Genomic DNA, 26598 nt, shown 5'->3' with positions numbered 1-26598 from the left:
TATGTACCATGTGCCACATGCTGAATTTAAATAATTGTCCCAAGACCTCATAATTATTATGTGGTAAATCTGGATTTGAACCTAATTAATCTAGAACCAGTGTCTCTCCCTAGATAATGAGAAGCAGGGAAGGGAATAGGTTATTATGACCAGTTGGTACAGGAGTCCCATGCCCAGCTGATCTCTACTCTGCTTCTTCTGAGAAAATTCATAGTCCTCACCTGGCTTCTGGCTTCCAACTATCTGCTGTGGTATTAGGAACATGCTTCCTTGTTTTCCTTTCCACTAGTAACTACCCCCTGTGGTTTTCTTTAAGAGTTTTTCTTAGCTTGGGGTGCCTGTGTGGTTCATTCGGTTAGGCTTCTGACTCTTGGGTTCAACTCAGGTCATGATCTCATGGTTCATGAGTTCAAGCCCTGCATCAGGCTTTGCGATGGCAGTGCTGAGCCTGCTTTGGATTCTCTCTTTCCCTCTTTTTCAGCCTCTCCCCCACTTGTGCTCTTTCTCAAAATATAAATAAATAAATTTAATATTTTTTTAAGTTTATTTTTGAGAGAGAGAGAGAGCAAGTGCAGGAGTACAAGCAGGGGAGAGGGAGAGAGAATCCCAAGCAGGCTCCGTGTTGTCAGCACACAGCCCAGTGGGGGCTTGGTCCCACAAACCATGAGATCATTACCTGAGCCGTGGCCAAGAGTCAGAGGCCCAACCCACTGAGCCATCCAGGTGCCCCTAAATAAATAAATTTTAAAGAAATTTAAAAAAGAGTTTTTCTTAGCTAATTTGAAGGTTTCTTTTTTTTTTAAGTTTATTTATTTATTTTGAGAGAGAGAGAGAGAGTACACACAGGAGGGGCAGAGAGAGGACGAGAGAGAATCCCAAGCAGGCCACTATCAGTGCAGAGCCTGATGTGGGGCTTGAACTCAGGAACTGCGAGATCATAACCCGAGCCAAAACCAAGAGTGGATCGCTTAACTGACTGAGCCACCCAGGCACCCCTTATTTGAGGCTTTCTAAAATGAGTTTTTTATTGCTGAAGATAAGGAAATATACATTTAAAAGACTCTCGGGGCACCCAGGTGGCTCAGTCAGTTAAGCGTCCATCTTTGGCTCGGGTTATGATCTCACAGTTGGTGAATTCAAACCCCCTGCACTGGGCTCTCTGCTGTCAGCGCAGAGCCTGCTTCAGATCCTCTATCCCCTTCTCTCTGGCCTTCCCCATGTTGTGCACATGTTCTCCCTCAAGAAAATAAAACATTAAAAAAATAAGTAAAAATAATAAAAGACACTTAGCATGCTAATGGGAAGGGAAAGTTACTCTTATATGACAAGAACAGTCCTTGGGTATTCAAAAGGCTAATTTCAGAGGAAAAACAGACTCTGGCTGTTATCAAATGTTTAGTTTCTCAAGCAGGGTTTCGCTTCTGGAATGGCATGGGTGGCTTCCTCTGGTACAGGTTGGGAGAAGAGAGAGGAGAAATGGGGCAGAATCTGAAACACCAGTCAAGGGAGCTGGTGCTTTGGTATGGGATGGCAGCAGGAGTGAATGAAAGAAGATCAGGGGGTTTCCCCTTTGCTCTTACTGCCGCCCACGACCAGTTTGTGGCAATGTGAGCTCGTTCTATGAGTCAGGGAGCAAAATTCCAGATAGAGGCATTGGGTGCCTCAAGTGAGCTTTTGTGACTATCAGGCCTCAAGGTTGGATAGTGATAGTGTAAGTGTAGCCATCTCTATTGCTATGTCTATGTTTTTCAAAGTTGAGGCTTATATTGTTTCTTTGGGTTTATAGCAGTATGAAGGATTTTTTTTTTAATGTTTATTTTTGAGAGAGAGAGAGAGAGAGAGAGAGTGGGGGGGGGGAGGGGCAGAGAGAGGGGGAGACACAGAATCCAAAGCAGGCTCCAGGCTCTGAGCTGTCAGCACAGAGCCTGATGTGGGGCCCGAACCCACAGGCTGTGAGACCATGACCTGAGCCGGAGTCGGACAATTAACTGACTGAGCCACCCAGGTACCCCATAAGTTTTTCTTTTTAATGTTTTATTTATTTTTGAGAGAGCACGTGAGTGGAGGAGGGACAGAAAGGGTAGGGGGGGGACAGATCTGAAGCGGACTCTGTGCTGACAGCAGCGAGCTCGATGAAGGGCTCGAACTCATGGAAGATCATGACGTGAGCCGAAGTTGGATGCTCAACTAACTGAGCCCCCTGGGCACCCCTTGAAAGATTTTAGTATAAATGATAGTTTAGTTGTACATGCAGTTTTAAGAATAAGGAAGATGACTTGGAAAGAATTGCTAAATCTGAAAAAGGTTCCAAAGTCAAATGTTTCCAATGACAGATGTTTTCTTTTTGACTTAGTTTTGGTTTTTCCAGACCATATCTTGCTTTTCTGTTTTTGGCTGTTCAGAATTTGACTTTGTTTATTACTTGCCTCAAATTCAAGGTATCTGTTTTTACAGTAATTTCTGCTCTTCTTGTCATATGGCTGTGTAATACACTATTCAGTTTATTTGAGGAGAAGGAAATCATGTATCATTGATCTACTTAAGGAGATACGAATTTTATGGATACACAACTACATTCACAGGATACACAAACTGTATGACTGGGGCCATATCTATTTCTTCTGAATCTCCTAAATTGCCTAGACTGGTAAAAAGTATACACTAAGTATTGAGTAAATAAATGGTGGATGGAAAATCTGGAGAACACTAAGCAACCATACCTCTTAAGTCTTTTTAGATCAAAAGCAAGATACATATTAATTCAAATCTCTAATCCATTTTAGTTTCTGTTCCAGTCAGCCATGTGTAAGCTAAACCAGCACATGTGGAACAGTAGCTGGAAATAGGGGGTTGCTGTTCATTTCTAAGTGTATTTCTTCTTCTGTGGTAATTATGTGTGCAGCTGTCTTCACAATTCAGAGAAGGCAAGCACTATCTTTCAATAATAAAGTGTCTTCATGGGTCAGCAGAAATGTATATTTAATGAGTACTATTTGGAAATAAATATTAAACAAGGTTAAATTCCCAGGCATGAAAAGTTTTACCAGTGTGTTTTTGTCTGTACTTACTTGTTAATGTTTTCTCTTTGTAAGTATGCCTCCACACCTGTTTTTTTTTAAAAACCTAAGACTCCTTCTTAGAGAGCACCTCCTGACTCTCTAGTAAAATAGCACGTAGGAATTCACAAAGTTGTCTTTTGCCCCCCACCATTCCCTTTTTTTAAAACTTGTGCACTTTGACTCAGGGGAGTGAATTTAATAGCCTTTTTTTGTTTGAGGGCAGAAAGCAAGGTAGCATATTAGAAAAAGCATGCACTTAGGAGACCAAACTCTCTTAGCCAAATGGGTGATCTTGGCTGAGTTACCTCACCTTGCAGAGCCGAAGTTTCCTCATGTATAAAGTGGGGAAATGGTACCGACCTCAGGAATTTTGGGTGGATTAAATGGGATAATGCATATTGAAGTGCCTAGCCTGTAATGGGTAGCCAGTAAATATTGGCATCTCTCTCCTTTCTTCTGTTCCCCTTGTTCCAGGCTTCCAGGCCTCCTCTTGACTTTATTTACTTCCTCTGATGGTTTCCCAAAATTCACTAATTTTTTCTGCATTTCCACAATTCACTAACTTCTCATCTCCTGGACAGTTTTCTTACCTGAAGTTCTCTGTTATATCTGAAGATAAGCTGAAGAACCAGTACATTTGGTTAGGTATTCATATAAAAATTTTATTAAAGATGGTTAGTATACCTTTCTATATTGTACATACTTTTTTCAAAAAGGTTTTTGTTCACTTTGTGGCTACTATGAACACACGGTTTTAGGACTATATATAGTTTGTGTGTGTGTGTGTTAATTTTATTTTTGTGCTGTGCTTTTCCCCCCTCAGTGCCCATTACAAAGAGTATAGCAAAAACACAGTCTTCTCTTCCCAAAGCGGCCCCACATTCAATGCCGTCTCCACAGAAAACTGCTATAATATTACCAACGCAGCAGATCAGGAAATCAAGTCGGATTAAACCACCTCTACATACTTCAGCCCCCAAGAAGGGAAATTCTGCTAAAAATACCACACCAAGGAAAAAAGCCCCCAAAAAGGTTAGTTGTATCTCTTCCTGATTTGTTGTACTCTGGTTATTTATTATAACATACAGGTTAGGATCATACTAACAGTATGATGAGGCCTTTTAGGAATATACTGTGCAAAGAGTATACATAAGGCTTTTTAAAGCCCACATAGCCATCAAGATTGGTATTTGTTTTTGAGTGTTTATTTATTTTGAGAGAGATACTAGTGTGTGTGCGCATGTGGGAAGGGCAGAGAGGAAGGGAGGGAGAATCCCAAGCAGGCTCCACAGTGTCAGCACAGAGCCCACTTGTAGGGCCCGGATCCCATGAACCATGAGACCATGAACTGAACCAAAGTCAAGAGTCGGCTGCTCAACCAGCTGAGCCACCCAGGTGCCCCTGGTATTTCTTTTCTTGGGTTAACTTAAAACTTTGAATAATGTTTGACTTTTTCAGAACCACATTGAAAATACTGTGTGGGTATATTTACGTTCAGGCCAGTTTATTTAAAACTCAGTGTACTTTAAATTTTTTTTTTAACATTTATTCATTTTTGAGAGACAGAGACAGAATGCGAGCAGGGGAGGAGCAGAGAGAGAAGGAGACACACAATCTGAAGTAGGCTCCAGGCTCTGAGCTGTCAGCACAGAGCCTGTTGCCGGGCTTGAGCTTTCTGACTGCAAGATCATGACCTGAGCTGAAGTCAGATGCTTAACCAACTGAGCCATCCAGGTGCCCCAAAACTCAGTATACTTTAAAAGTGAGGTGAATTTTACTATACATAAATTATACCTCAATAAAGCAGATGGAAGGTGGAATCAGAATGATGAATTCAATGATGCTAGAGTCACATACCACCTAAGTGATTCCTGCAAAGAAAACAACTTTTAAACCTGGAAGTAATAGGAAAAAAAACTAGCTACTTGAAGATACTGGACAGTGAATGGAAGCAGACACACTGTGGTTCAGGAGAGTACACACAGGAGATAGGAGTGTTACACAAAATTCTATATCCAGCAAAAATATTCTTCAGGAGTGAAGGTGAACTAAAGATATTTTTAGATAAAAACATCCTTAGAGAATTCATCACTGGCAGACAAGCACTATAAGAAATGCTGAAGGAAATTTATCTCTGAGTGAATGCAAATGACTTTGCGTTTTGCTTTTTTCCTCTTAATTTCTCTCTGTCTCTTTCTTTTAATGTTTTATGTTACTTTTGAGAGAAAGAGAGAGAGAGAGATACAGAGTGTGAGCAGGAGAGGGGCAGAAGGAGAGGGAGACACAGAATCTGAAGCAGTCTCTAGGCGCTGAGCTGTCAGCACGGAGCCCAATGCGGGGCTCAAACTCATGAATGGTGAGATCATGACCTGAGCCAAAGTCGGATGCTTAACCAAGTGAGCCACCCAGGTGCCCCCCTCTTAATTTCTTTATAATAATGTGACTAAAGCAATAATCATAATATGGTCTTACGGGGTAATGTAATGCATATAGCATGATAGAATACATCATTATATAACATCAATACATAACATGAGGTAATACATGTAATACTTAGTATAAAGGTTTTGAGTGGAGGATACAGATTTATATCATTGCAAGGTTTCAACATTTTATGTTAAGTAGTACAATGTTAACTATGTAGATTATACATTATAATCCCCAGGGCATATTGTAAAAATACAAATGCAGAGAAGTATAGCTAAAAAGCCAATAGGAGAACTAAAATGAAATTCTAAGGAATATTCAAGTAACTAAAAAAAAAAAAAAAAAAAAAAAAAGAGGGATAGAGGAATAAAACACAAAGGAGACAAATAGAAAAGAAATAATAAAGGGTATACTAAGACCCAAACATATTAATAATTATTTTAAAAGTTAGTGGACTCGGGGCACCTGGGTGGCTCACTTGGCTAAGCATCCTATTCATGATCTCTGTTTCCTGAGTTTGCTACACTGTCAGTGCAGAGTCTGCTGGAGGCTCTCTTTCTGTGCCCCTGCCCCAACACATGTGCACTTGCTCTTTCTCTCTCTCTCTCACAAATAAACTTAAAAAAAAAAAAAAAAGTGGAGGGGCGCCTGGGTGGCGCAGTCGGTTAAGCGTCCGACTTCAGCCAGGTCACGATCTCGCAGTCCGGGAGTTCGAGCCCCGCGTCGGGCTCTGGGCTGATGGCTCAGAGCCTGGAGCCTGTTTCCGATTCTGTGTCTCCCTCTCTCTCTGCCCCTCCCCCGTTCGTGCTCTGTCTCTCTCTGTCCCAAAAATAAATAAACGTTGAAAAAAAAAAATTAAAAAAAAAAAAAGTGGAGTAAACTTTCCATTTAAAAGACAGATTATAAAAATGGATTTTAAAAAGACCCAAATGTATCTGGTCTACAAGTGATACACTTTTAATATAAAAACATAGAATATTCCTAGATGGATTAGAACTAAAATAGCAGTATTACTTAAACATTTCTGAGTTTAGCCATCTGAATATATATATATATATATATATATATGTATGTGTATATATATATGTATGTATGTATACATATGTATATAACATTTGTTTTGTTTTATCTAATGTTTGTTTGCAGTATGGAGCAAAATGACAATACCATTTTGATTTTAAAATTCTTAAATTGGGGTGTCTGGGTAGCTCAAGTCAGTTGAGTGTCTGACTCTTAATTTCCACTCAGGTCATGATCTCATGGTTTGTGAGTTCGAGACTTGCATCAAGCTCTTGCTTACAGTGTGGAGCCTGCTTGGGATTCTCTCTCTCTCTCTGCCTGCCTCTCTCTCTCTCTCTCTCAAAATAAATAAAAACTTTAAAATAAAATGCTTAAAATAATACTGGTATTTTTATTTCAAAAAGCATTCAGAATTTTTAAATAAAAATTAAAAGTCAATAAATGTGAATATATTTCAAATATAAAATCATCAACATTGAAAAAATCAAATAAGCAGGTTATTCTAATGTAAATCATTAGCAGATTAAATTTTTAAAATTCAAAATAAATTGCATAGGGGCGCCTGGGTGGCTTAGTCGGTTAAGCGTCTGACTTCGGCTCAGGTCATTGATCTCATAGTTTGTGAGTTCGAGCCCCGCGTCTGGCTCTGTGCTGGCAGCTTGGAGCCTGGAGCCTGCTTTGGATTCTGTGTCTCCCTCTCTCTCTGCCCCTCCCCCACTCACACTCTGTCTCTCTCTCTCTCTCAAAAATAAATAAACATTAAAAAGAATTTTTTTAAATTGCATAAAATTAAGGAAAGTTACGATATTTAAAGGGAAATAATTTTTTTTTAATTAAGTAGGTTCCACACCCAACATAGGGCACAAACTCAGGACCCCAAGATCAAGAGTCACATGACTGTCAGCCAGGCACGCCCAGAAATAATATTTTATTTTAAATGCTTTTTAAAAATTAAAATTATCAAGGGTGTCATTGATGCATATTTTTAATGTGTATTTTCCAGCTGTTGAAAAAAGTCTTTGTGATTAGTTGGTATAATGATGAAGATAAAACTACATGAAGTTTCTCTTTATGCCTTTATTTTCAAATAATTTTAGTTCTAATTTGACAATTTTGAAAAGGTGTTTTTGAAAATACTGTTTATAAGATGGTGGGGTCGGGTGAGGGATAGATTGATAGATTTTATAATTTTTTTTGAGATTCTATTTTTTGTTTCAAAGGAAGAATTTTATTAAAAAAATTTTTTTAAGCTTATTTATTTATTTTGAGATAGAGAGAGGGAGGGAGTGCTATCACCTGGGCAGGGGAGAGGGGGAGAGACAATCCCAAGCAGCCTCTGCACTGTCAGCACAGAGCCTGACACAGGACTTAATCTAATGAACCATGAGATCATTACCTGAGCCGAAGTCAAGAGTGTCCACACTTAACTGATTGAGCCACCCAGATGGCCCTCAGAGGAAGAATTTTAATTCACTATCTTCTCTGTCTTTATTATTTCATCATGAAAAGATGAAGATTCTCATGTGGTTACCTATATCTCTGTTTCAGTACTGTCATGCCATAGTTTAATTATTTAGGAAACCTTTGAACTAGAGTATGAATTATTCTTTACTTTGTCCACTCTCCACACATACCCCCTCTAAGGATTCTAGTGGTATAGAAGCACATTTTTCAAATAAATGTACCTTTATTCAATATAAATAGCTAATGCAAGCATACTATATCTTGGTATGTCTTAAGACATAGGATTCAGATTTCAGATTTTTAAAATACTGTAAGAACAATAATATATCAACACAGTAATTATAGTTCAGTACTTAAAAATAATATGATTTACTGGAATACAGAGAACCCCAATGACAGTCATTAATTTAAACAAATAAGGAAAATCCAACAATATTGAATGTTATCCTATTTTATCCTCCTTTATCCCTGCTTTTAAAATATCCTCTATTAGGGGCACCTGGGTGGCTCAGTTAGTTAAGTATCTGACTTCAGCTCAGGTCAGATCTCTTGGTTCCTGAGTCGGAGCCCCATGCTGGGCTCTGTGCTGACAGCTTGGAGCCTGGAGCCTGCTTCAGATTCTGTGTCTCCTTCTCTCTCTGCCCCTCCCCCACCTGTGCTCTGTCTCTCTCTCTCAAAAATAAACATTAAAAAAATAAAAATATCCTCTATTATTACCTTTTCTAGGTATAAGAACTCCTTCTCTGACATTGGAGAGCCATGTTTGAAGGTAGCTCCAAGAAAACTCCAAGAGTTGATACATAATAAACAAAATGCGAGTGATATTTAACAATGTCCAGAAGGCGTTTGGTTTTTACCAAATATAATAGACATAATTTTATATGGACTTTAGCAAGCCACTTATAATTTTTTAAAAATTATCACATATAATATGGAGAAATGCAGGCTAGATACAGTAAAAACCAGATGAGTGACTGCTTTGTAAAGACAAACTCTGTCCTCTGCTTTGTTTAGGTCCCCTACCCCATTTGATGTATTGCTGGATTAGATTTACAGGCTTTTCTTTAGCGGTGTGAAAAAAATAGTTGTACAGAGAACCTCAGAAAATAAAACAAGTTTTATAGAGTGAACTATTTTGGCTCAGGCGTGACCAGTTGGAGGAGGGATAACCCTGGGAATTCCAGCCTATTGGTCTCTTCCTCTCCTACCTGACCAGCTCATGGGCCCTTCTGAGAGCACAGTTTGGAAAGTACTGTAGCTTGTGACACACACAGGGGTTTCCAACCCCAAGGGCTTCAGACAGCTGATCATTTGTGAACCAGTGAGGCTGATAAGTTTTTGACCTCTGTCTTTAGGAATTTTTAAAAATGTGTAATGTATACTTGTGCTCTTTTTTTTTTTTACAGGAAAAATATTTTCCTGTTTTGTGTTCTACATCTTCAGCTTCTATAAATTCCCTGATCAGAGATCGTCGTGCTTATAATAGGGATGCCACTCCTGGATCATCTAAAATAGTGATGTCTACAGGTAAATTAGTATTTTTTAGAGAGTATAAAATTACTAATCTTTTACTCTGTGTTATTTTAGTGTCTTTGAAGTCTGAGGACTAAAATAAGAGGAGAACAAGATGCTGATAATCACATTTTTGAAGCATTTTTCATATTAAAGTATTTTTAAATTCTGGTTATTCATTTTGATGTTAAGGAAAAACTGTTTAAATACACAAATCAGTTGAAAATTCAGTACTCTTAAAGTATTTTATCCATCTTAGTAAGATTTACAAAATTTACATCGTTGTCAGATCTGTTTTTGTCTTCCCTTATTTCATGATGTCTTTTTGTCTTGTGTGTAATTTTAAAGCTACCTCAAATCTTTTTAAAACGCCTTTTGGGGCGCCTGGGTGGCGCAGTCGGTTAAGCGTCCGACTTCAGCCAGGTCACGATCTCGCGGTCCGTGAGTTCGAGCCCCGCGTCGGGCTCTGGGCTGATGGCTCAGAGCCTGGAGCCTGTTTCCGATTCTGTGTCTCCCTCTCTCTGTGGCCCTCCCCCGTTCATGCTCTGTCTCTCTCTGTCCCAAAAATAAAAATAAAAAAAAAATTTAAAAAAATAAAATAAAATAAAATAAAATGCCTTTTAAGGGGCGCCTGGGTGGCTCAGTCGGTTAAGCGGCCGACTTTGGCTCAGGTCATGATCTCGCGGTTCGTGAGTTCGAGCCCCACGTCGGGCTCTGTGCTGACAGCTCAGAGCCTGGAGCCTGTTTCAGATTCTGTGTCTCCCTCTCTCTGACCCTCCCCTGTTCATGCTCTGCCTCTCTCTGTCTCAACAATAAATAAACATTAAAAAAAAATAAAATGCCTTTTAAAATCTTGACAGATCCTTGCCTGTCAAGGGGCATGATGACTTTAAATTATTCTCTGTTATGTGAAGAGTATGAAATGACACAGACCTAGATTGAACAATCCCCCTTTTATTTGTCATCTCTTGTACATTTTCTTGTTCCCTTCCTTTTTTTAAAAGCATGTACTATTGCTTTTTCTCCTAGATCTTTATCTCCCTTATACTTTTCTGTTCTGTTGATTTTTCTTCCAATTTTACTTTCCTCGCTAAAAAGAGATTACTTTTTGAAGTAGAAAAGATCACCTAAAGATTATTGTACATACTCAGTTTATTATTTCTGATTTTTAGGCCATTAGCAGGAAAGACTAAATGAGTATAATGCAAAGGAGATAAAACATTGAAATCTTTGTTTAGCTTCACTTGTGTTCAGTAGGGTTTTGTCCATGGCTTAAGATTTTTTAATGTTTATTTTTGAGAGAGAGAGAGAGTGCGCATGTGCGCACGGGTGGGGGAGGGGCAGAGAGGGAGGGAGGGAGGGAGACACAGAATCCGAAGTAGGCTCCAGGCTCTGAGTGACAGCAGAGAGCCCGACATGGGGCTCGAACTCCCCAACCGTGAGATCATGACCTGAGCTGAAGTCAGGACGCTTAACCAACTGAGCCACTGAGGTGCCCCACCATGGGTTAAGTTTTTAATAGCTGTTTCATTTCTGTGATAAGAGTCCATCCTTCCTCTGGCTGTTGCCACAAAGTTGAATTATCATATATTTCAAAATAGTGAAAGTGAGATTAATGGGTTTTTATTCTACTGAATATAGACTATATATAAAATTGGGCAGTATAAATTAAATGATGAATGAAAATAATGTGCTTCTTGATTTAGGGGGACAGTATATTTTGTGTTTGGTAATAATACAACCTCATATTGTTACATTGTATGTTGATTTAGATTTATTGATTCCCAGGGAAGAACTGTTATGGAAACGTGACATTTGCATGATTATAGATGATTTGTTTCTCATTCATATGCTTGGAGCGCCTGGGTGGCTCAGTAGGTTAAGCCTCCGACTTTTGATTTTGGCTCAGGTCATGATCTCACAGTCTGTGAGATCAAGCCCTGTGTTGGGCTTGGTGCAGGCAGAACGGAGTCTGCTTGGGATTCTGTCTCTCCCCCTCTGCCCCACCTCCACTCGTACTCTGTTTCTCTCTCAAAATAAATAAATAAACATTTAAAAAATATAAATCATAAGCTTTTATTATACTAAGGAAAGCATTTAATTTTGGATTTTCTTCAGTGAACCTTGGCATATATATAAAGACCATTTTTATTTTCCTTAAGTTAATGAAAAAAATTGCTCTAGGTCATTAGAACTTACTTTGTGGCATGTATCTTAAATTATTTGGGTTACTTTAGAAAATATAATGAAGGTGCGGTGTTGGTGATTTAAAATAACCAGTCTAAGAAGGAGTTGTGACCAATTTTGAAAGAAAATTCTTACACTGTGTGTACAGTTGAAAGGTGAAAATATTTATCTTCATACCATTTTCTGTGATGTGGAAATGTGTAAAGAATTGTTTTATGATGCTACTAAACTTGGATAGTTTTTATTATAAGTTTAGGCAGAATTCTAGAAAATTGAATAAGCATTTGGATTATTTCTCTCTAGATTGAATATCTTTATACAAATGTGAAAAGACGTTTACATATGTATTTTTAGGTAGCAGAAATGGTCATTGATACTAACTATATTTGGGTTCTCTTTGAAGTGTGGTTAGTGGGATATAGTAATTACGTAGTGTTTATGTTGCTTTTAACCAGTCTGTTTGTTATTTTTGTATACACCTGTTTCCTCAAGTCTGTGTCTATGTAAACAAACATGGAAACTCTGGTCCTCACCTGGATCAGAAGAAGATCCAGCAACTGCCTGACCACTTTGGTCCAGGCCCAGTGAATGTGGTGCTCCGGAGGACTGTGCAGGCCTGTGTGGATTGTGCCTTTCAAAGCAAGACTGTTTTTGGATTTCTTAAGCCAGATCATCGTGGAGGAGAAGTGATAACTGGTATGCTCATCTAATCCTTTATTCAGCTTTTCTTCCAGATTTGATTTTAGGTTTTGAGAAGGCAAAGATTTTATAATAACAGATTATTTTATAATACTTATAGTCTATGAGCTATTTATAATATTGGCATGCTTATATTGATATAATAGAATATTTATATAATTATATGTCTATAGACTTTTAACTCTGGTTTGAAAAGTTTAACTTTATGTTCAAAATAGACAAGTAATGTCAGAGTCATACTGTAAATTGAGGTAAAAGTTTTTTTTATATGCTATATTAAGTTCACTATAGACAAAATAACTTGGTTGATAATATATTTTAATGTTTTTAGAAAACAGACTGATCTATAAGAGGCTCTAAATGAAACTGTGATTCAAGAAAGCTTAGGAGATAAGATACAGCTGGCTTTCATGATTGTCTGATCAGATACTATATTTATACCCACAGAATGCTTGGAATAGCAGGAAGTGTTATTATACATCATTGGGTTGCTGCTGCTGATGCTGTTGTTGTTTGCCTTATGAATATTTTTAAATGAGAATGCTTTTACCAATACAGGCTCTTATGTTTTAATGAGAGGAACTTTATAATTTAAGATTATTCTTTTGTAAATTACAAAAACCACAAATTACATTTATAATACATTCCCTAAATTGATGGCTTTTTTTCGTTATAGTTTTCATCTTTCTATGATGTAACTGACATCTCTTTTCCCCCCCGATAGCCTCCTTTGATGGGGAGACTCATTCTGTCCAGCTCCCTCCAGTGAATAGTGCATCATTTGCTCTTCGCTTTCTTGAGACCTTGTGCCACAGCCTGCAGTGTGATAACCTTTTGAGTAGCCAGCCCTTTAGCTCTTACAGAGGTAATACTCAGAGTCCTACAGAGCTTAATAAAACTGTACCAGGTGAGAGAAAATGTAAAATTTTATACTGTGCTTCTATATTTCTATTACATTTTATAATTAGCTTGAGAATCTTGTATCATTCAGGTTTTCCTTGTGTCCTCCTCAAAGTAGCCACAATGAACTAGACATATATAATATATAGTTGTTTTTGTTCATTCGAAACAAGAAAATAAATTCTTATATTCATAATGAACTTGAGAATCAAAACCTGAAAAGTATCCCATGGTTTGATTTGCGTTTCCCTAATGGCTCAGGTTGTTTGCATCTTTTCATGTGCTTACTGGCAATTTGTGATCTTTGGAGAAATGTCTATTTAAATCCTTTGTCTATTTTTAATTGGGTTCCTTGTTTTTTTATTGCACAGAAATAAAATATATTTGTTCCTGGTATATATCATATTGTAGTTGTTATATATAAAGAGTCTTTGTATATTCTGGATATAAGTTCCTATCAGAAATACGCTTTGCACATATTTTCTTCCATTCTGTAGATTGTCCTTTCACTTTCTTGATGGTGTCCTTTGAAGCACAAAACTTTGTAATTTCAGCGAAGTCCATTTTATCTATTTTTTCTTTTGTTTCTTGTACTTTTGGTGTCATACCTAAGAAAATACTCCTTAGTAAAAGTTCACAAAGATTTACCTCTGTATTTTCTCCTAAGAATTTTATAGATTTAGCTGTGTATTTAGATTATTGATCTATTTTGAATTAATTTTTCTATATATAGTGAGGTAGGGGGTCCAATTTCATGCTTTCACATTTGGATATCTAGTTGTCCCAGCACCATTTGTTAAAAGACTACTCTTTCCCTATTGACTTGTCTTTGCACCCTTGTCAAAATGTATGGATTTATTTCTGGACTTTGTATTTTTTTTTTTTTAATTTTTTTTTTCAACGTTTATTTATTTTTTTGGGGACAGAGAGAGACAGAGCATGAACGGGGGAGGGGCAGAGAGAGAGGGAGACACAGAATCGGAAACAGGCTCCAGGCTCTGAGCCATCAGCCCAGAGCCTGACGCGGGGCTCGAACTCCCGGACCGCGAGATCGTGACCTGGCTGAAGTCGGACGCTTAACCGACTGCGCCACCCAGCCGCCCCCCTAGTTGTTTTTTTAAAGGAAGAAGGAGAAGAAAAGAGTTACAAACACAAATAAATTTACTGGTACTCTTTGTTTTTTTATGTGGATTTGAGTTGCTGTCGAATGTCATTTCATAAGCTGTTTAAGTGAGGAATCTTCTCACTTGTGAGCTCTTTAAAAACGTGAGGAATTTCTTATTTCTCCTTCATTTTTTAAAAGTTAGTTTTGCTGGATGTCGAATTCTTAGTTGACTGTCTTTTTGTCAATTTGAATGTCATCCCACTTCCTGGTAGCCTCTGTAGTTCCTGATGAAAAGGCAGTTGTTAATCTTATCAAGGATCTCTTTTACATGAAGACTTGCTTTTCTCTTGCTGATTTCAAGATTCTCTTTGTTTTTTTGCTTTTGATTAGTTTGTCTGTTTTTTTTACGTGTGGATATCTTTGAATTTTTCCTGGTTGGAGGTTGTTGAGGTTTTTGGATATTCGGGTCAATGTTTTTCATCAAATTTGGGAAACAGCCATTATTTTTTCAAATGTTCTTTCTGTCCTCTTCTCTCTGTCACCTCTCCTTCTGAAACTCTCTCATTATGTGTGTTTTGGTGTCCTTGATGGTATCCCATAGGTCTCTGGGGTCTGTTCATTTTTCCTCATTCTGTTTTCTTTCTGTTCCTTAGACTGTATAATTTCATTTGACATTTCTTTAAATCTGCTGGTTCTTTCTTGTGTTAGTTCAAAGCTGCTGTTGAGCCCATCTAGTGAATTTTTCATTTCATCTGTACTACTTTTCAAGTCCTGAATTTCAATATCCTTCTTTTTTGTAATTTTTATATTGATTGTCCCTATTTGGTGAGATATTGTTCTCATATTGTCCTTTAGTTCTTTAGATATTGTTGTTATTATTATTATTATTATTATTATTATTATTAGTTCTTTGAACATAAATAGAATCGCTGATTTAAAGTCCTTGTCTACTAAGTCCAGTATCTGGGCTTCCTCAGAGACGGTTTCTACTGACATATTTTCCCCTCTTTGTATGGGCCATACTTTTCTGTTTCTCTGCATGTCTCCTAATTTTTTAGTTGAAAACTGGGCTTTTAAAAATAGGGTAAAGCAATAACTCTGAAAATCAGCTTTTCTCCCCTTCCCTAGGGTTTGTTGTTGCTGGTGCTGTTTGTATAGTGACTTTCCTGGACTAACTTAATGACTTCCTGCGCTCATTTGTTATATGTGGTCACTGAAGTCTGCTCATTTAGCTTAGTTTTCAGCAAATGATTGGACAGGGATTTCCATAAATGCCTGCAACTGGTCTTTTCCCCATCCTTTGCCACGTAGTTCTGTGTATGTGCTAGAATTTACCTTGAACACTCCAGGAAGCAGTTTATAAGTCTGCTTTGTGCAGAGCCTCAAGGTTAGCAAGAAATGAAAGATTAAGACCTTCTTAGGTCTTTCCTGGACATGGATACAGCCTTGCACATGCATATGGCCTTCTAGATTCCCAGGAATATCTCCATGTTTTTCAAAGTCTCCTAATGGACATTTTATTCTCCAGGGTTTTTTGTTTGGTTTGGTTTGGTTTGGTTTGGTTTTTTAAGCTTTTTGGTCAACTTCTTGTGAGCCCCAGCTGGTAATGCTGGCTCGGGCAGCTGCATTGTTAAATAATTGCTACTTTGGGGTGCTTTGTTTTGTTTTGTTTTTTTTGAGCGATGTCTTGGAGATAGGGCTGTTCACACAGAGTAGGCTCTGATTTAGGTCAAATAAAACAAGCCCTGAGATCAGAGCTTTTCATTGAGCTTCAAGATTGGTCAAATAGTGACAGTTCTCTGGGGATAGGGCCTTGTGGGAGCTCCAAACCCATTGTGCTGCCTCCAGTGACTACTAGGCTGCTGGTTTTCATAGCTCCGGTAGTTGTGAACCTGTTGGTTTACAAAGCTGCTGCAAAACTGAGTGAAGGGGATGATGTTAGGGAAGCTAAAATGGCACAGAATTTACTGTTCTGACATTTAGCCATTTTTTTCTTGAACAGATGCTTTTACGATTGTTGTAAGCTTTTACTTAATGTCCAGAGTTTTTGGAAAAGGTAATTTTGCCAATGTCTTCATTATTTTTATGAAGAAATGGATTTTTGGAGATCCTTAATCAGTCATCCTGGAAGTGCCTCGAGATGATGCCTTTTAAATTACTTCGTGAATTACCTGCTTTTTTCTGGTTATCTCTGCAGGAACAATTTCATGCCTGAGGTTATTTCTACGATATCCAGAAGCAGAAATTAAGACTCATTTTTATATTTTATCAGCCTCAGATAGTAATCCATATACCAACTTCATAAATTTTTCATAAAGCATTAGAATATTACAAGTAAAAGATGAGTAAAGTTTTTCTGATCTTGCTAAGAATCTGAGGTAAACAAACATCTATAAAAAACTAAATGTTAGTATTTGACTTTTCTGTGTCCATTTAATAATGGATATGAAAAGAGTCAAAAGAGAGTCAATTAAATTCTTTATAAGAATTTATATGTCCTATTTGTAGAAATATTCGTCATTCACTGAAATATGTTTTGTGTAATTTTGTAGTTCATGATTAAAAATAAAATCAAGTGGTAAGAGCTCTCTTAGACTCTTCAGTAATCAGTCAGTAACCAGATGGCTAAAGGTTGCTTATCAGGTGATCTTAAGAAGCATGCCCTGGCCCCCAGCCCTCTTGAACCAGATAAAGTTTGACTTTGGTACTTTCTTATTGTAATATTTCTTCTCACTCAAGTTCTATTATCAGACTTTTTAGATTTCTATTAGACTTAATTTTTCCTTTTAGTTGAGGGTTAAATCAAGATATTGATTGATTTTTAGAGTGTAATTGTTAATTTGATATGTCATTACTTTCAGGATCATGCCTTAAAGAGTAGTCCTTTAGGTAGAAATGCATTTGGCTTAATAATCTGTAGAGTATATAGTAAGGGTAGCTCTAGGCCACGATTGTTGCGTGTAAAATGGGATGTCCATTGTACCCTGTCTTCTCCTTTTCTGAATTCTTAACTTTTCTTGTTGATGAGAATAATTTTCCCAGGCCTTTTGACACGGTATAATTGATTTTCTTACTGCTTCCTGAGGTTTTTAGAGAGATGTGATGACCCTAGAATAAATGATGCCTAGACATAATGCTTTTAGCTCTTGAATATGATGTCAATGAAATATATAACAGGATGAAATGAACACACATTATTCATAAACAATCAAGTAATTGATAAATTATTGATGAAGTTATAGTAGGCAGATGATTTGGAAACAAAAGTGTTATATGCTGATGATCTGACAATGCTTGAGGAATGTTAATTAGTTATAACAGACACCTTTTTTTTAAAAACAGTAAAAGAAGACATAACAGAAAAGAAAAGCCCCAAACGGCCTTCTCAGGAACCTTTACCTTATGTTGTTCCTGTGTCACCTAAGTTCCCCAAAACAAAGGTGCATGCTTCTACAGGTAAATAGTATTTATACATCCCAGGAGTGGGAAGAAAAGTCACTCTGCTACCACTTACTGTATGCTCTTGGGTGGGGGTATATATTTGCTCAAATCAGTTTAGCAATCAGGCTACTGCTTTGGCAGCTTTGTGGAGTGTTTCATTCCCTTCAGAAGCGCACGGTTGTCGTTTCTCCTTAGATTAAAAAAAAAAAATTATAATAACATTTTCCATTCAGCTTTGTTGCTGAAAGCTCATAAAAGAAGATTAGAAAAACCTAGTACCTTTCTCCAATGAAATTTGCTTTTTAATATTAATTTTTTTTATTTTTGAGAGACAGTAGGTGTGAGCCAGGGAGGGGCAGGGAGAGAGAATCCCAAGCAGGCTTCACGCTGTCAGCGCAGAACCTGATGTGGGGCTCAAACTCTCGAACCGTGAGATCATGACCTGAGCTGAAATCAGGAGTCGGATGCTTAACGGAGCCACCCAGGTGCCCTCCAGTGAAAGTTTTAAGTGCCCAAGTAGTAAGCAAATGTTAGAAGCCAATTGTGTGGTCATATTATAACAAATAGTTGTGGAGAACTGCATTCTTAAAAATGAATGCTTTAGTGAGGTGTTGACAGCGTTGGTGGCAAGACTGGCAAGGGACAATTGCCATGAGAAACAGGTGATGTCGTGGAATCAATTTGGATGTTAAGACGGTGTCCATTACTGAGAATGCCAAGAAGGGGATGGCCATGTACTTTGCGTTTAGAGGTTTGTGGTTCAGTATAGCATGGCTTAAGTGGCTTGTTGAAGATGACAAGATCTTTTGACCTTTGGAAGTATTTAAGCTGTAAGTCTACTGAAGATAATTGCCTTTGTCTTTTTTTCTTTTAGAAGAATCATTGTCTTCTGAAGGAAATGGCATGCCCAAGGAGGAGAAGCTTCCTGAAGATTCCAAAAGCCCACCACTAAGTCCAGCAAGTTCTGTAACTCCTGACAGCAGAAATCCTGTAAGCGCTCATACTGCAGTCTCCAGGGATTTTTCTCCAAGTGTGCCAGGCCACTCAAGTTCAGCACTGGTGGGAACTAAATCTACCAAGAGCAGTCAACATGAAGTTAAATTCCAAATGCAGAAGAAAAGTGAAGGTATATTTAAAAACAGTGATTCTCAACCAGTGTGTTCCTTTACTCCTCAAGTTTTCCATGCCCAAAAATATCCCCTGAGAGTGTATGACATTGGAGAAAGTGCCAAAATTAAGGAGTTTGAGTCCTCCCTATTTATGTCACTGTCAGGATCAGGCCAGTACAGATGGCTCTGATCCTCATGGCAGCATAGAACTGTCTTTGGGGATCTGGATCACCAACCATGTCTCTCATAGAGACTTCTTAATTCATGGTTCTTATTAATGGTTCCCTTGTAATTTATCATTTCATTGGCTACTGTCTGGACTCACAAACAAACCTCCTGTGACACTGAGGCTTGGAACGATGTACTCCCTCTCCTTTTTGATGTACTCTCTTCCTTGTCAGAAGAGACCTTTCCTGGCCCTAGCCTGTGTGTGACTCCCAGATCTGGGTTCTGGTATTCTGTTGCTGCAGCCATTTCTCCATTCTCCACACCTTCGGTTACTCCCTCAGACCCACCAGGAGTATTTAATATGTGTAAACACGGCAGCAGCATCTTGCCATTTGGAAAGAGCCAGCATAGTTTTCCATGTGCAAAGATAGCTGCCCTTTACCATTTTAAGCACTAAGAGTGTGGGGGTAGGGCTAGAAGTGGGGTGAGGTGGGTTAAGGGTGAGAATAAGTGTTCTATCCTTTTTGCCCTGGTAGGCATCTAGGTAAGGTGAGCAGTGAATGCAGTAGGAACTGTCTGACTCAGTTGCTTTTTATCATGGATATTATCTACGGGCAACTGCACTGCATACATGCTATGACATATTTCATGTCGTCCCCTTCCATCTCCCACCCCATGTAGATCGCCTCTGCTTTCAGAGTGACGTCTGCAAGGAGTCTGGCAATACATGTTTATTCCATAAAGGGATAACATAGCTGGAATTTTAGGTATTTTCACAAAACACGAGCTTTTGAAGACGGGCCGCCTCAGTAAAAGGCTATAAAAGGTTACCTCCAATGCTGAATATCTCACTTTCAAATGTATGCCTAAGCATAACAAAGTAGCCTGTATTTGGGCTGGAGAAGGCTAGTTTCTGGTCTCTCCAGGAGTGAAAAGACTAATAGTAATAACATTACTTACTAGTAATTTTCTATTATTAATAATAGAAATCAGCATCATCTTCATCACTGTCTGCCATGTGCCAGGTGCATAATATTTTACATAGCCTTATACAGTACATCTTTACAATAATTCCTTGAGATGTATGTGCCTGTAAACATTTTTCTGTGAGAAATCTGAGAAGTCACTTGTCTAAGGTCCCCAGCTAGAAAGTGGCTGGGTCAGTCCTTGAATCCAGGCGCTCTGGCCCCAGGCCGTACACTTAACTTCTGGGCTGCTTCCATCTCCAGAGAATAGGTAAGCATTTCACTTGAAAAGTGTCTAGACATGTCATTACCATTACTTTCTTTAAGGTTTTGGAACTGTTACTTAAGGCTGAGTCCCCCCCGGTTGCCGGTGATGCTTTCACAGCCCTCTGCCCTGCCCCATTATTTGAATGAAATAAATTGTTTATTTTTATTTTAGGAAAGAAATCCAGTAACATTGTCGTGGATAAAATCAAATCACTTTCATTTTATTTGTTTCAGAAACATTTAGTGTATGTAAGACAAAGCCATTCATGAAAAAAAGCATGACTGAACTTTATTTTTCACATAGTTTATTTCATGTAATTATTGAGAATAACACTAATGTTTGCAATTATGATTGTTTTGAAGATGCAGGCCCACTTAAATTATTTTTCCATAATGGATTAAAAATAGATGATCTTACAGTTGTTTTAACATAAAATTATAGCTTTATACCATAAATTATATCTTTGCCTATAGGTTTTCTGTTGTAATCTTTGAAACTAGTTACATGTTATTTGAGACCTAACTATACCAGATTCTGATGACGTAAACCAGAAATCCCACAAAAAAGTTAATTTAGAGGTATTGATTAGCTTTGCCAGTAACTTCTTAATCTCAAATTGAGTCTTTCTTGAGCTAAAGGAGAAGACTTTTCTGTCTAAATTGTTAAAATGCCTTAGGCATGGCATGGTCTATACACCGTCGTCATTTTCATTTGGGTTGACACAGCCCAGCGGCATTTCTTGGTAGATATGACCAACAATTTTATCTCTGACAAGTGGAAGGGAGGATGTATTTTAGTAAAGAGTTGTTGTTTCACATTGAAGTTGCAATAGTGAAAGAGAAAACAAATATACTTTTGAGCTACACATAAAAAAAAACTTACCATTGTGAGTTCTTTTATCTTCTGTTTTTCTTTGCCCTTTACCTGGGTAAATATCAGAATGCCCCTAAAATGGCTGGAGCCCAGATAGGAGAGAAAAAGTATATCTTTGGTTAATTCATACCAAAAACAAAAAAAACCAAATCTGTGTTGACGGTCCTTGTTTAAAGAAACAGATCTTCCTAGCAAATTACAAAACTGTCTTCTGTCACACATTAAACTTTAGAGAGTCAAGCCACTCTGGTTGAGTAAATGAATACTTGTCTGGACACAAAGAAATTATAGCACAACTTGGTGAACAGCACACCTAAAACTTTTTGAAGTATGAGTGCTTAATTTATTCTCTGTCTCAATTATTTCTTTTTTTTGACCTGAAACATTCAACCAGAATATCTATTACTATGCAATTAAACTTGAGAGAGGTATTCAATATAATGTTAAAGTTACTTCTGACCTAGCCAAGCAGAAAATAATCCTCCTTTCTTCAAAATTCAGAGAAGCATTTAAGCCATAAGAGACAGGAATTTAAAAAGCAAAGTGATGCTAAAAATGTCCATATTGAATACATGGGAGAGATTCAGTAAAAACTAATTTGGTTCTCAAAGATAATGGGGTTATTGAAATTCATTGATTAAAGTGAATAAATGTAAGCAATTAGAAAACCAAATCTGGAGACTTGCCATTGTATTTAGCTGGTAAGAGAAACCTAGTCTAGACATACTAAGAGGAGGGAGATTGAGAGAAATTCATCGAAATACTTAAAGAGAGTAATAGGTTAACTTAGATTAACCTAATTTAACCCAAGCAACAGATCTTTTGCTGTCTTTGCCTGTGGCCAACAAAGCCTCAGATTGCTCAGTCTGTTTTATGATTTTTGAAACTTTAGGGTAAATTCTGAAGCTGCTCTTGTTTTTGGGGGAGGTCAGATGGGGTACTCTTGGGCAGCCATCCTCAGGTCACCTCTAGCTAGACTTGCGCTGGATTCTACACTTAGAGTCCCGGGTCCTTGCTGGGGTGCTTACTAGAAGGTTCCAGGAATGAGAGACCATCTCTCCCTACCTAACATCTCTTCTTTCAGGATAATGATCAGGTCGAGTATGATTTGTCTTTTTTCCCCCCCATTGAAGCTCCAAGTTATATAGCTGTACCTGATCCCAGTGTCCTGAAACAAGGCTTCTCTAAGGACCCTTCAACCTGGTCTGTGGATGAAGTGATACAGTTTATGAAACATAAAGATCCTCAAATATCAGGCCCCCTCGCCGACCTCTTCAGGCAACATGTAATGTATCTTTTGATCCGGTTTTCCTGCCGTAATGCCTTTCAATGACCTCTGTGCAGGCCCTTCAGTTGGATGGATGCTGATTAGTGTGGATGGTGGGGGAACCCTATCAACTGATTTTTTTCCATATGTGAGAAAGCTTACTTGGCCCAAAGTTAGCTTCTTAAAAGGTAAAGGCTGGATCTGTGCTTTAAATGGGTACTCGAGTACCTAAAGTACTACAAGTCTTCAAGTTCTCCAGGAAGATGATTCAACATGGCCACTCTCAGATGTCGTCTCCCACAAGGATCCTCCTCCCCTCTCCTCCCTGCTTTGCCCCAGGACCGTGAGTAGGAGGGGGTAACCACAAGCTGTGACAGGGTATCTTCCTTGTTAATGATGCCCAATGAGTCCAGCAACTGTAAGATTAAATGCAGTTTTATTTTATTAAACTTTTTTTTTTTTTTCAACGTTTATTTATTTTTGGGACAGAGAGAAACAGAGCATGAACGGGGGAGGGGCAGAGAGAGAGGGAGACACAGAATCGGAAACAGGCTCCAGGCTCCGAGCCATCAGCCCAGAGCCTGACGCGGGGCTCGAACTCTCGGACCGCGAGATCGTGACCTGGCTGAAGTCGGACGCTTAACCGACTGCGCCACCCAGGCGCCCCAGTGCAGTTTTATTTTAAATAGGAGCTCGTTAATCCCAAATAATATGCTTCTGTGACATAAACTGGTTAACTAAGGAAATAAAGAAATTTTAGGAGGATGCCTTGTGTCTATTAAGTAATGTTTATAGTCTTTTCTGAGAAATCAGTGACCAAATATCTTACGTCCTTTTCAGTATTCTAAGAAAATCAGTAGTTTTAGCATTTAATTAGCTTCAGACAACTAACTAATTCGCTTTCAACATAAAGACAACACTGTGTATATAGCACATTTATAGTTTGCATTGATGCTGACATACTCATATTCCCAGCCTTTTTAAGAAAGTTAATGACCGTCTGAAATTTGTTTCTACAATTCATAGTTTTCTACTCTTTGTCATAGGTAGGTAGTATTGTATTCAACACACAGTACTTAAAATCAGACAGCTTGATGCTTAGGCCATTTTTGAAAGATACTGGATTAAATTTCCTTTTTCTTAAAATTTGAAGTAAACTTAAAAATTGTCAAATGATGTCTTGCTGTAGAAATTATATTTTTAATAGTTCTCAGGAAATAATATTCAGAGAATATATATCGAGAATGTACAACTGCCCTCTATTTTACATGTTCTTATATAGAAATAACTTGACAAGGTAGGAATGCATCACTAATCATAGTTTCCTTTCTCTATAGGAAATTGATGGGAAGGCTCTGCTACTCCTCAAGAGTGAGGTGATGATGAAGTACATGGGGCTGAAGCTGGGCCCGGCATTAAAGTTGTGTTACTACATTGAAAAACTTAAAGAAGGAAAATACAACTAAAACAAAATTGTATGTTGAGATTGGACACAATTCTCAGTTGTCCTCATAACTTTTAATTTAAAAATGTTTTTATTCTCCTAGCAGCTTTTGTTTGGTAGACAGTTCCTCTAAAAGTATGTATATCCAGAATCGCAAAACAACGTTATAGTTCACTCTACTTTAAAAACAGTTTAACGTTAGTAGTAGTATATTCAAATTGGGAGTTCTTTATGTCTTTTTCTTATTTTACAGTTGAAAATTTATCATTTGATTGCACAGTTTACAAATTTATTTCATGCTGGAAACAGAGAAACACCTTTGATTTCAGTTAATGTTTATATATAGAACCAAAACAGCTGAATCCCAAAGGGGAAAGTATCAGGGACTGACAAGTTCTCTCATAAAATCCATGAGAAGTTTTCCTTAGAAGAGAATTTAAAGATGCAACTGCAGACATTATCTTTCTCCCAATATTTTATGTCTGTTACTGCCATTTTGTTTGTGTTCTGCCAGTTTCCAGAAAGGGAAAGCCATATAAATTATTTTCCTTTTGTTATTATTTCTCTGTATGTTGTATTTCTTCATATTTAAAGAAAAAAAGCAACCTTATAAGCTTTCATAAAGTGTTCTTAATCAGTTTTTGATAAATTTTGAACAGTTATAGGATACATAGAATGGTTGTTTTATGCAGGAGATATTATACTACAAGGGTGGTTTGGATGGAGTCAGGTTAATTTTTTTTCAATAATATACCTATTATTTTAAAACGTTACATATTTTCGCTAAGCGTAGACATTTAACTGGGCATTCATTCCTCACATCTCTATATGAAGACACCTGTGCCCAATTTTTATAAGATATATATTTTATTGTCTGTGTTTATTCCTCATATGGATACTATACCATATTTATATATTATTCTATACCTGTAGGTATACGAACAAGTAAATCTCTTCTTTTTGAATTTAATATGGCACTTTGTACTGCCACAGAGGTGATGGTGAACTATTTATATAGTTAGAGGTTTTTATTCTATAAAAAATATGTGCATCATTTGCTATCACTATTACCTCTCAGCTTTGTCTTCAGGGGATAAGAAACAATCCGTAGGTTGGTTTTCACACAGGGAAGTTCTCTGTCCTATGCAATGTTTCTAGTGAATTTGCTTAGCTCTGAGCCATTTATTCTGCTACATTTTGGAAGATATTTGATTCTGACTTCTCATTTTGGGCTTTATTTTTAAAGTTAGAACTTTAAAGGGGAAATGGTGCTATATGTTTATTGTAATTACTTTGTACAACTTTGGTGTAATGTTTATAAGCTATGAGAATCTGTGCTAAAAGTCTTAGCCATTTGTTGTAAATGCCAATAAAATATACACCAGGGGCATGAATGTACATTTTCTTTCTCAGAAAACCAAATGTACTTTATATAAGAATGCAACTATTTAAAGGGTGATTTTATCTATGTTATTCCTTTTGTGTTATAAGACAGAATTCTAATTTAAACCTGGTTTTTCTTCAAATTGTTTGTGTGAAGATGCCGGTGCCCGGTTGAACAGTCCTCAGGTGTGTTTGTATGAATACTATGTTTTACAGTTTTCAGATTTAAACATTTAATAAAGTTTAAAAAACACAATAATTAATGTCAGAGCCTCAGACTTGAGTTTATTCGCTTTCACCGCGTGACATTAATGCACGCACTTATTAGAGTTGATGAAGAGGCACTCTAGTAAGTTCGTGGGTTTCTGTGTCCAAATACTTGAGTTTTAACACTTGCCCTCGTTCTACATTTAAGCGGATCCCTCGCAGGGGGGCCTGATCTCTCGTAGGGCCTTAAACCGGACCCCGGGGGAGCAGTGCGACGTGACCTCGGGGAGCTTCACTCATCTGTCCTCCAAACCTGTTGCCCCCCGTGGTATTGCTTGATGATGGGAACGAACGTGCCAGAAAACGCCAGTGCCCCCGCGCATCTCGTCTGCCCTGAGTTCCCACGTCTGGCTGGCAATTCTGGCTGCTCCTCTGCCACCGGGAGCCCGAAGCCGTTCTGCCTTTGTGCGTCCAGTTCTCCCAGCTTAGGGGTGGCCAAGCCTGAGAGGCTGGGGCCTGGGCTCGAGTCGCCCTCGGCGTCTGACCCCTTGTCCCCCGCCCCTGCACCAGGAGCTACTGCTCCATGCCTTTGAACCCAGAAGCTCCTACCGCTGCAAAGCGGGTCTTGTAGTTCATTGGGGACGACGGGGCCCTCCCTCGCGGAGGCTCCGGGGCTGAGGCGCGAGTGCCCAGAATGGGGGGGGGGAGGGCGGGGGTACCTCTTCGCTGAGAACCTCTCGTTCTGCACTGTGTGCTTTGTAACCTCTTAGTCCAGAGAATAGCACGCCACGTGAGGCTCTTGTGAAGCGTCGGGGCTTTCAAAACCGATCTTTCCCCCGGTTTTGCCTCTCGGCGCATCCTTCTGGCAAATTCCGCAAGCTGAGCTCGGCGGCCCTCTGGGCGCGTGGAGCATTTGCTTTCGTCTTTGCACGATTGCTAATCGTTGCAACGTCTTAAGCTGTGCATTCCAGAGGAGGACTTGCCACCCTTAAACCCAGGCCCCCTCTGTAGGCATGAAAAAGCCATGCCCTTCTGTAATGTTAGAGATTGGGAACTCAACGTTATAACTAGCTAGGCACGATGTAGTCGGGAGGCAAGAT

At 38.4% G+C, this 26598-nt stretch overlaps 1 protein-coding gene across 1 annotated transcript in view; it reads left to right on the top strand.

Annotated features, from left to right (window-relative positions):
• The window catches only part of SCML2 (Scm polycomb group protein like 2), a 78134-nt gene extending 52580 nt beyond the window's left edge, over nucleotides 1-25554 (top strand). Inside the window, exons 8-15 of the mRNA XM_047075962.1 lie at nucleotides 3883-4091; nucleotides 9377-9497; nucleotides 12162-12365; nucleotides 13093-13275; nucleotides 17716-17829; nucleotides 18689-18940; nucleotides 22331-22482; nucleotides 23802-25554. Of these exons, the coding sequence (XP_046931918.1) occupies nucleotides 3883-4091; nucleotides 9377-9497; nucleotides 12162-12365; nucleotides 13093-13275; nucleotides 17716-17829; nucleotides 18689-18940; nucleotides 22331-22482; nucleotides 23802-23930 (1364 nt within the window). The 3' untranslated portion in view covers nucleotides 23931-25554. The remainder of the gene's footprint in view (nucleotides 1-3882; nucleotides 4092-9376; nucleotides 9498-12161; nucleotides 12366-13092; nucleotides 13276-17715; nucleotides 17830-18688; nucleotides 18941-22330; nucleotides 22483-23801) is intronic.
• Nucleotides 25555-26598: the final 1044 nt, after the last annotated feature.

Source organism: Lynx rufus, unplaced genomic scaffold (assembly GCF_022079265.1).
Source record: "Lynx rufus isolate CCGP_SWC_20201006 ecotype Redwood Valley unplaced genomic scaffold, mLynRuf1.p SCAF_14, whole genome shotgun sequence".
Classification (NCBI taxonomy): domain Eukaryota; kingdom Metazoa; phylum Chordata; class Mammalia; order Carnivora; family Felidae; genus Lynx; species Lynx rufus.
The sequence above is the reverse complement of the archived record's forward strand: the minus strand, read 5'-3'. Positions and strand labels throughout refer to the sequence as shown.